Raw genomic sequence first — 10,871 nt, 5'->3', positions numbered from 1 at the left:
TATTAGGTTGTTTACTTCTCAGTATACCATAACAATATTATTTGTATTTCATTTCTTTGCAGACCACACACACACACACACACACACACATCCACAGACAACCATAGATAACCATATACGCAGATGTTTACACTGGATTCTGAAACCATTTATCCATTCAACTCCTGAAATTAAAAGTTTACTGGAAACTGGATTCTCCGTGCCCTTCCCTCCGACCGGAGCTCTGTCGAAAGAAGCTATAAGACCAGCATTCCCCTCTAGAGTGTTCATACTCTCTCACACATATACATGTTAGCTTTAGCTAGTTTCATTTATTTTATTTTGCACATAGCAGCATGGAATATATTTCTATTAATTTATATATTTAATTTATATATTGCAGGTTGTCTCAGCTTGGGCCATCCTCCACAGTATCTGCTCCTGTGCTGACGACACCGAGGCCCCTAACACACATACAAATACCACCATCATCCTCCATAAAATGAAAAGATCGGTGGTCCTGCTAGAAAACATGGAAACAGTGTGAAGTCTAAAGCTGTTATTGACTTTAAATAGACGATAAGATCATCCTAAACGTTCATTATTGAGAGTAAACTCACTCAGATCTTGTTCAAATGTTTTCTAGAAGTTCTCCTTTATCACAGCAATAATTTACTAGTGAAAAGTCCCATTCTAGTTTTTCTAGATCTGTTTGTACAATTGTAACACAGCAGTAAACAGACATCTATACCATTCCAATATGGCGTCTGACTTTGTGTACGCAACAAGCTAGCATGTCTTCTCTAGTGATGGTAAATGGTAAATGTTGTATACTTGTATAGCACTTTCTACCCTCCTTCGAGGGCCCAAAGCGCTTCACAGTCACAGACCCATTCACCCATTCACACACACATTCATACACTGGTGGTGGCTCTACTGCTGAACACTGGCACCAACCTCCCACCAGAAGCAGGTTCAGTGTCTTGCCCAAGGACACTTCGACACATGGGCGGGAAAGGCAGGAGTCGAACCCGCTCACTTCTGATCAGGAGTCGACCGCCCTACCACTGCACCACGGCCGATATATCTTGTTTCTCTCATTCATGCCTCGAACACCATCATCAAGTTTCCTGATGACAGTAGTGAGCTTGATTTGGGGTGATCAACAGCGTACAGAGAGATACAGAGATACAGAGAGAGATTCACAGGATTCACAGGATGGTGCATCAGAAACCACCTGCAGCTGAACTCCACCAGGATGGCCTATACGGGGCGGCCGTGGTGCAGTGGTAGGGCGGTCAACTCCTGATCAGAAGTGAGCGGGTTCGACTCCCGCCTTGCCCACCCATGTGTCGAAGTGTCCTTGGGCAAGACACCTAACCCCGAAGAAGATTGGTGGCAGTGTTTAGCAGTGAACACTGCTGTGGGTGAATGGGTGAATGGGTGAATGGGTCTGTGACTGTGAAGCGCTTTGGGCCCTTGAAGGAGGGTAGAAAACGCTATACAAGTATACGCCATTTACCATTTTAGACTTCAGGAAGAAGAGGAGGGGTCACCTGTCCATCGATAATGTGTGGAGAGAGTGGCCTCCTTCAAGCTCCTGATAACTGTTATCTCTGAGGACCAGCTGGGATACCAACATACCAGCTCTGGTCGTAAGGCGCAGCAGCGACTCCACTTCCTATGAAGAAACCATCTGCAGGAGGAGCTGCTGATGTACTGCGGTCTATGTGGTGCACTGCTTGCATTCCTGTTTTTACAATTATCCCCTAAAATATCCAGTAGAACAAGTAAATGTATCCTGAGAAGAGATTAAAATGTGTACAGCAATGCAGAGATGTGTCTTTGTGAAGGTATTAAATGAGGACAACATGAATTTCTGTCAGTTTTTGTGCTCATCACACTTAAAATACGTGTGAATAACATCAACCAGAATAGAACCCGTTAGAATAATATCTATTCAAATGAATGGTTGATATTTTCAATAGAACCTCAAATATTGAAGGATTATTCAAATTTATATTTAGATTTGTGAACGATCTAAGACAGGAAATGACAATAAAGTTCAGCAGGACATGTATGAATAAATATTGTACATTTTTCTGTTGGAATTTGTATGGTTACCTTTTACTTATGTAAAAGTGTGTTGAACAGCGTTCAGACCCAAACACTGGAAGTCATTTGCATTCTCGGCCCTGTCGCCATTCTGTCTGACGTCACCGTGAAAAGAGTTAAATCTTTCACAACTGAATTTTTCAGTCCCACTTTTAGATCATCTTAAATGCTCATTTATGAATTGTGTATTTGTTTTATTTCACATTATTTTTATATATTTAATCTCATTGTGTGCATTTGTTCATGTTTCACATACATCCCCTGTATTCAGTTTCATTCAAGGTTTTAGGCCCCGGGGTTTCCCTCAGGGGATCCTCTGTGCCAGGAGGTTCCCGGTTCGGTCTGGGGTCATTGCCGGTCGTCGTCCTAGTGTTTGGGGTCTGACATTGCAGCTTCACAGCTGTGGATGAGCCCCGTTGCTGTCCCGGTCTGATGTTCCTGTGGTGGAGCTGGCTCCTGGTTTAAAGAGATTCCCAATATCTGTTTCCTCACAGCAGAGCCAAACCTTACGTTTCTTTTAAATTCACTTTTGTAACTGTTCATTGTGTGTAGGGGTGGGTTAGAAGGTGGTGGGCTTTTTTCTTTGTTTTTGTTTGTAATTGTAAAGATGAATGAGAAGGGCTTTTTATCCATAACATTTGATTGGCTCTTCTATTGAAAGTGCACAAAGAAACCTCTTTTGGAAATGTTTTGCTTGTTTAAAAATCACATTTTCCCATCAGAAAACCAGGTTCTTCATATATATTTCTTAGCTTTTTAAGTTTTTTTTTCTTCACTGAAATCGTCATACTTCATAATCTGAAATGGTGAACAAATTTAAACCACATGCCACAAAACAAATATAAACCTTTCTGAAACATTCACATCAGCAGCTGTCAGACTAACATTTAGCACTTCGGTAACAGCTATACTTTCACAAAAACAAATCAGGGTTTTTAAACCTGCAAAAAGAAAATGAAAAAATAATTCTGAACCAGCAGATCTATTTACTTATGAATTAAAAACAGATGTGTCCCGTCCTCATGAGGTTTGGCGTCCTTCAGTCCAAACAATCTGGAGTCTGCAGGAAATGATACTTTCTCAAAGACAAACAGCAGCTTCATCTCAGACTTCACCGACATGACTAAAAGCTGTGGAGCACGGCAGTGGAAGTGTGATGATTGTGTGGTTGACAAACTCGAGGATTTGATCACAAAACAACATTTTTCATCGGCACGCGTGACGTCGTGTCCTCAGCACGAGAAGAGGCGAGGCGTCCTGCTGCTGAAGGGCGACGTCCTGAGTCCACATTTCATCACTGACGTCTGTGAGGAAAACCACTCACTTCCAAACTTATCTTTTCTTCTTACGCAGAAAATGTTTGTAAATAAATAAACATAAATGTTTGTCTAAACTGAAGCTGGCTGCAGCCTTTGACAGTGCTGTTTTCAGACACCTCTGCCCCTCCCACAGAGGCCCCCAGCCCCTCCCACAGAGGCCCCCAGCACCCCCAGCACCCGAAACACAAGCAGCTCTGTTTCAGTTCCTCTGGGCTGAGATTCCTGCCCACAAACCTGCAGGGTTCTGATCCTGGTTCTGATCCAGGCTTTCTATTTGGTTTTTAGCTGCACACGTCAACATTCATGTCTTTACCGGGTCAGGAGGGTCTGTTCCCCTCTGACAGTCGCAGCGACAGACCCGCTGATCAGAATGGCACTGGCAGATTCCTGTGAACCAGAACTGGTTTCCCAAAAGCCTCACAAGGAAACACAATTTTCTGGATCAGAGAAACAGAAGAAAAAGTTTGTCCAGAGATTCCGGTTCATTTTCTGTGCTGAACGAGTCAACTCTGCGTGGCCTAGAACCAGTCTGGACATCACATTCATGTGCACAGCAGCTGCTGCAGAGCCTGAGCGGGTCAGCAGAAAGGACAGGTTTTTGGAGGAACATCTTCACAAATGTCCGACAGCTCCTCCGTGGTTCTGCCTCAGCGTTCATATAGACAGGTCTGTGTCCGTGTCTGTGGGCGTGGTCTTGGGGCTGGCGCTGTCCATCCTCTCTTCTGGGATAGAGGACGAGTCACCGTTCAGACCCGGGAGGAGACCTGAAAGACAAACACATCAGAGGAGTCTAGTTCTGATTGGGATGTCCCAGAACTGTTCAGAGCAGAGCCGGTCCTGGGCATTAGGGACCCCTAGGGCGCCATCTGCTGGAGGGGGCGAATTTCATTTTTTTTTTACAGTTAACACACCATTCATTTTGCATAAAAATGCAAAAAAAAAAAAATTAAATAATTTAAACTATGAAAAAATAAGTGCTTCTTTAAAACTTTAAGGAGGAAAAAACAGACACAAAGCAGAGGTTTGTCCGTTTTATTGACATTCTATTGCTTGGATATCACGTTTCGCTTAGGGCGCCATGCAGCCCAGGGCCGGCGCTGGTTCTGAGGTCAGGTTCTGTGGATCCAGCAGAGGAGGAGGAACTGTAAATGATGACGTTTCAGGTAAAACTTACGTTGGGCGTCATAGATGGAGCTGTCCGAGCATGTTCGTGGTCTGCGCGGCGTTGACCTTTGACCTCCGCTCACACACTCCTTCAGCATGCCTGACCTGACGAGGGGGTCAAAACAAGACGTTCTCAGTTCCTGCAGATTCCCTCCATTGTTCTGTTTGGGCCATGAATATCTGTCACCGTTAAGAGGACAGCTCCACCAATCAGAGGTCTGATTACGGATGAATCCGGTTTACATGATGAGCACTAACCAGCTCCGATATGATCATCTGTATCTGTATGTGCTTCAACTAACAAGGTTCTGGATTATATACCACAGGAACTCTGTTAGTGCAGCGAGGCGGTTGGAAGATGTTCTACATCAGGGATGCCCGATCCTGGTGCTGGAGATCTACCACCCAGCCGGTTTAACAGGTCCTTCTGCACCACCTTCTCCTGATTAACTGACATTAATGTCTTCATTCTTCATACTCAACACGTCTAATCCAGATAAACAACAGCAAAAACAATGCAGGGAGAACTGGAAAAAGACAGGCTGTAGATGTTGAGGAAGAGGAGTGGACAGCCTTGATCTACATTCTTCAGATCTAGATTCTAGAAAAAATGAACAACTGGGAATTTCTGTCCTTCCTGCATTTGTACAAAAGAACAAAAAGGAGCTTGATGTAAAAACGAAGAGAAGCACAGGTGAGGTGACCCTACACACTTTTACGATGAAGCAGAGCTCACTGAAACCAGTTCTGATGTGTCCATCAGCACTGCTCTGGACTCACCTGTCGAAGCTGTAGGTTCCTGGGTGACTGATGGATCTCCTCATCTGTGTAGAAGAGAACAGGGGGAAAACTTCAATTTGGTGGGTAGAAAAACTGTTTCCCTTTCCACTAAGGCAGGTGAGACATTGTTGATATCTGTGACAGGGGGCTGGAACTCACAATCATGTCAGTGTCTGCTCCCCCGCAGCTACCACAAACATTCATCCCACAGTCGGCTCCAACATCTAACTCTGACTTTATTGCACAGATTTAATAGATGAATACACCGCGGGTGTACAAGGTGCATTCAGGGGCCCCATAGGAGTGAATGAGAAAGTCTTTTAAAGTTCTAAATTTAAAGTAGATTAGCAACAAGCCTTTAAATACATTCATGGACTATGTTTTGAATGTTTTATAGTAATTTACAAAAACTTTTGAGTTTAGCTCATGTTTTAGCCACATGCTAACGTTTCTCGTTACTTTGTTATCTACTGGGGTTTTTATGGGCTAATTTAGTGTTTAGCTTCTATTTTAGCAACATGCTAACGTTTTTGACTAATTTAGTTTACTGAGGATTTTTAGGCTGTTTTGGAGTTTGGCTAATATTTAAGCAACAAGCTAGCTTTTTAGGCTCATTTGGTATCTACTGAGTTTTTTTGGGATATTTTGGAGTTTAGCTCATAATTTAGCAACACACTAAATATGTTTGCAAAATTGGCATGTAATAGAGATTTTTAAGTAATTTTACTACACATTTTTTTTAGAAATTTGGGCCAACATCAGCGCTCTTTCATAGTTCTTTAATGAACTTCCAGTCTTTTAAGCAAATTTAACATTTTGCAAATAGCTTTTGCATTTCCAGTAAATCCCGTCAGCAGTTAGAGTACATTGTGTCACCATTTTCAGCTAAAAGCTTCAGCATCTTCAGCGACTACTTTCAGCTAAAAGCATTCACTCTAGCATTATTGCAGGTAATGCAACTTTTCTAGTTTGTAGTAGTCATTGGCAGATGAAGCTTTCTGAAGCTTTGAAGCCTTTCATCCAATTGGTTCACTGCAGTGCACGGCTTCATGACGCTTCATCGGCTCTAGGAGGACATCTAGTGGGCACATAAAATATCAGTTGAATTTGAAATGTGGCATTTTGAAAGAAAAACTATGAACGAACATGTCAGCAAAATAAGGTAGTTTACAAACCATGGACATTGTTTGTGTGTGTGTGCTTATGTTGTATTTCTTAATACAAATAAATAAAAAAGAAAAGAAATTCTTTGTTTTCTCAACCTTGAAAGAACATTAGAAAATGATCATTTAAGTGAGGTGAGAGTTGGTATTGATTTAGATGAATGTGTGCTGGCGCTGAACTCTATTTTAAAGGTGGGATCTGGGGGTTGTGTGTGGGTTGGGGGGTGACTATCTGTGATTTAATTCAGTTGTTGCATATTTTTCTTGGAAACAGAACATTTTTATTTGTCACCAAGTATAAAACCTGCTCGTAATCACTGGAGAGGTCAAATAATTGGAAAGAATTTTTACAACAAAACTGAATAGAAATCAAGCGACTGACATGTTCACAATTAAATCTGCATTTCTATACAGTACCAGAATCACTTGAGTTTCAGCCCTCAAACACGAGATGGTGGTTCGGGTTAGGACAATGACCCGATTTATATAACACTGAGATCAGGCCAGTGCGTTTAAGGGACACATTATTTGTTTTATTGAAAAAATAAACAAATAAAATAATAATAATTCCTCTAATTCCCCACACTCTCCACACTCTACCTCTGTCCAGATTGTCAAACTCTCACTGACCATCAAACCCGCATTATGAATGGAGCCTGTGGGATTCACGCCGCTCTCACAATCTGAACCACTTCCTGTCATGTGGTACAGCCAGACAGCAAAGCTTCAGACGTCATCATTTTCCGCTCCTCCCGTAGAAGAAGCACGCCTCTTTGTGCACCGCGGAACCCCCCCTCCCCTACTCAGCACTCACACACGCTGTGAAGCCTCGATACAGCGTCTCATCACTAAATAAAGCTCGGGCTTCACAGCTTTGAAACTTCTTTAACCAGCTGTGCTCTGTAAAAATAGAGATGAATCTTACATCGTCTGTCATTTGTTTTCTTTAGGACATAACTCTAGCAATTACTGTAATTAAGGACCATTGTAGATCATGATTGGGCTGTTGTAGTGAGATATGGCCAGGAATGATTATTTATGAGACAGATTGGTTTATGTTATTTAAAGGGTCACCAGACACGAAATCAACTTTTTAAAAAACTTTTTATATGTATAAAATGGAGCTTTAAAAGTGCTGTCTGTTAGTTGTTGCCAAATTTTGACAATTTCAGAAAAACTTGTTTAATTCCTGAAAATATAGTCTATAAGCGTCAGTGTGCTGCCCCCTACAGGTTGAAACAAGGTATTAAAGTTTAATTTTGTAATTGCTCAACTGGTGTAAGTCCCACGCCATGTCAGAAGTTTCACGTCATCATGCTCTGCAGCTCATCAAGCCCCGCCCATCTTTGATTCTGTAACAGTCAGTTGTTATCGTGTTATCTTTAGCATGGATCGTAGGTGTTTTGTTCTCTGTTGTCAAAAATCTACTGGTTTTACACAACTTTCCAGAGGACTTGGAAGTAGGAGTCCAGAGGTTGAGTGGAATCGGCATTGAATCCAGTGAACTCCATCCGGGTGATTTAATGAACATTTCCCTTTGGATGGTTAGCTTAATACGTTAGCCTTTACTAAGGATGCAAGGATTTATATAGTCAAACCAGAGGATAAATGAATGAATGTCACTGACATGAGATTAGAATTCAGGTCCCATACATGTGAGAGAAGAAACAAGTACAACATGACACAAATTACAATACTATATCCAACACAATACTAATACTTACAAGAATATAATAAATAAATTGGTTTTAGGGTTAAAAGAAATACCATATAACTTTAAGTACAGATACTCAAATTTGAATGAATTATTCTATTAGCTGTGATGCTAATAGAATTCCACTCTCAGACACGGGTCCCCTTCAGTCTGGACCATGAGCGCCTGCCTCGGGAAATGGTGGAGGAGAAAAATCCTCAACCTCCACAGAAAGTTCTGTTCATCACTCTGCTCGGTACCAGTCTCCATACTGAAGATGAAGTGTGACTACGTTACCTCACGCTAACCTCACTGTCAATCACAATCTTTGTGAAACACATCAGAAGGATTAGATGTATAACCCTCCTCCTTCATACAACCACTTATTACGGTGATGGGAGGGGTCAGCATGCAATGCACCTCGGGGGGTGGAGCTACTTGGCAGTGTTTCCTCTCCAATGGCTGCTGCATGGATTTCGGTCTTAGACATGTAGGACCTTTGACCTTGGAAGGGTGTTTGACATCATCAGGAGATGTCTTCTCAGTGTCTCACTCGCGCTCTTTCACCTCATTATTTTATTGAAGTTTCATCTGGAAAGCATCAGCCCAGTTCTAATCCAGTCAATGGTCCAGACCCGTCTGAAGCAGAATCAGTGGCTTAAGGCAGACTTACCTTCTCTGTAGGCCTCAGGTCGGGCATCAGGCTCTGGTGGGCCAGGCTCATGCACTCCTCCAGAGTCTGAATGAAGGTTGTGCACGTGGCATTGAGCAGAGAGGCCTGCGCACACACACACACACACACACACACAGGTTCTGGCAAGGTGACACAAATGCTCCTCCCTCTCAGTCAGTTTAAAAAATAAAAGTGTAAATTCCAGCTTTGCTGAGTTCTTGTCAAGGTGCTGACCTCACTTGAGGGTGTGGCCTCATTACCGGTGCTGTACTGTGATTGGATGGTCTGGACCTGCTGCACCAGCAGGTCACAGTAAAGACGCAGTTCAGACATCTTAGTCCTCAGACATTCTGGACCTGGAGCAGAGAAGTCCTCAGCTGAATCCAACAGAACGGCCTTTTGCAGGTCTGGATATCCGTAATTAAAAATGTCGATATTTCCCTCACCTACGTGCTTGTTACCGTCCAGGTTTCCAGCTTTGGACGACCCCAATGCCACCAGCCACCTCTGGCGCTCTGCTGCATTCACGGCACGCACGTAGAAGTGCTGCTCTCCAGGGATGATCAGCTCCAGCCGGGTGGAATCTGTGGGATGGACTGAAGCGCACAGACAGAGGTGATGCAGGCCTGTTCCAGCAAAGAGCAGCGGGATGCTCAGCGTTCTGACCTTTAATGTCACACACAGACATCTTGATGGATCCTTTGCTGCCTTTGTTGACGTCGTCCTCGCTGTCGTAGTACGAGATGACCCCGTTTTCAAGAACAAACCAGCGAGGCTGCCAGCCTGAGCAGAAACAAACAGGTAGAGTAAAGGAGACCATCTACCAGATCTGAGCTCTGCACTTCTGTGGGAGCAACATGGGGTTCATTGAGTGCAAAATAAAAACTGACAAAGCTCTGCTTTCAGTCAGTTTTTTCCTCCTATTCATTTCTTTTTTGACCTTAAAGCTGTCCCTGAGTGCTTGTTTTGCTGCTTTTTCTCATTTAAAGTTTTAAAGAAGCACTAACAGGGATAACACCGCGTGCCCCTCCTCCTCCCCTTCGACAGGAGCTGCATCAGGCAAAATAATTCATTATGTCAAACTGTAGTTATGTTTAATTATTACCTTTAAAAAAAAAAAAATTACAAGAAATGACTGGCGTGTTAAACTGTTTTAAAAATGTATTTCAATCTGGCAACCTATCTAGCAGATGGTGCACTAGGCGACCGCCTAGCTCGCTTATGCCCAGGCCTGGCCCTGTAGGTATCACAGCTGCTCCAAGTAGAAGAAAACAAATATATGATTGAATTTTTGAGTGAACAAGTTTGTGAGTTAGTGTTTTTAAGTGAATGTGTGTGTGTGGGGGGGGGGGGGGGGTATTGTGCGTGAGTTCAGTGGTTAAAGTCGTGATAAGGTTGAACTGTTCATGAAGTGCTGTCTAAATAAAGTTTCATTTGAAGACAGCCGTCCCTGCTTTATTGTTAAGCAGCCTCTGATGATGACGGCAGACCAGCAGACCGACCCCCGTCTGTCCTCTGAAGTTGTGCTGAAGCAGACGCTGCAGCTGCAGCTGCACCTGTCCGTCTACCTGCACGTCAGAGCATCTCTGAGTGCGTCATCTTCCTCAGTGAACCTGATCTACATCCTTACCTGTAAATGTGCCTTTTCTCATGGCTTCTAGTGTTTTATTAATCCTCGTAATTCTTAACTAAGTCGCTATCCGGTCCAGCAGCAGGTTAGCTGGTCTTACCCGTCATGTAGTTAGTCCACTTGTACAGAATCCCCTCCATGGCGTCTCCTAGCATCGGCTGGTAGTTAGCCTGTTCGCTTCCTGCTAACCGGATTCACGTCAGAAGACCGCGCGTGACACACAGGACTGTCTGCGCGCACGCGAGCGAGCGAATGGACGGTGACACGCGACAAGTGCGAGATTTGCTCGAGGAGGAGGAGGTCAGCTGATCGGGAAAACAACAACAAAACAGAAGCGTAACGACGGAAGCCGGTG

The 10,871-nt window shown here is 43.4% G+C and overlaps 1 protein-coding gene across 2 annotated transcripts; it reads right to left on the bottom strand.

Annotated features, from left to right (window-relative positions):
* Positions 1–2,669: 2,669 nt before the first annotated feature.
* Positions 2,670–10,871, bottom strand: plekha3 (pleckstrin homology domain containing, family A (phosphoinositide binding specific) member 3). 2 transcript variants are annotated; one of them, XM_024261380.2, is made up of 8 exons: positions 10,617–10,871; positions 9,553–9,669; positions 9,333–9,482; positions 9,121–9,242; positions 8,887–8,991; positions 5,358–5,401; positions 4,588–4,682; positions 2,670–4,177 (listed from the first exon to the last, which is right to left on the bottom strand). In XM_024261380.2, exons 1-8 carry the CDS (start codon positions 10,669–10,671, stop codon positions 4,068–4,070), a joined length of 798 nt encoding a protein of 265 aa, XP_024117148.1. In that variant the 5' UTR covers positions 10,672–10,871; the 3' UTR covers positions 2,670–4,067. The 2 variants fall into 2 exon arrangements, with proteins under 2 accessions (XP_024117148.1, XP_036071491.1); XM_036215598.1 differs by having other exon boundaries at positions 9,126–9,242.

The sequence above is a fragment of the Oryzias melastigma genome, linkage group LG15 (genome assembly GCF_002922805.2).
Source record: "Oryzias melastigma strain HK-1 linkage group LG15, ASM292280v2, whole genome shotgun sequence".
Taxonomy (NCBI): Eukaryota; Metazoa; Chordata; class Actinopteri; order Beloniformes; family Adrianichthyidae; genus Oryzias; species Oryzias melastigma.
This window is presented reverse-complemented; position numbering and strand designations above follow the sequence as displayed.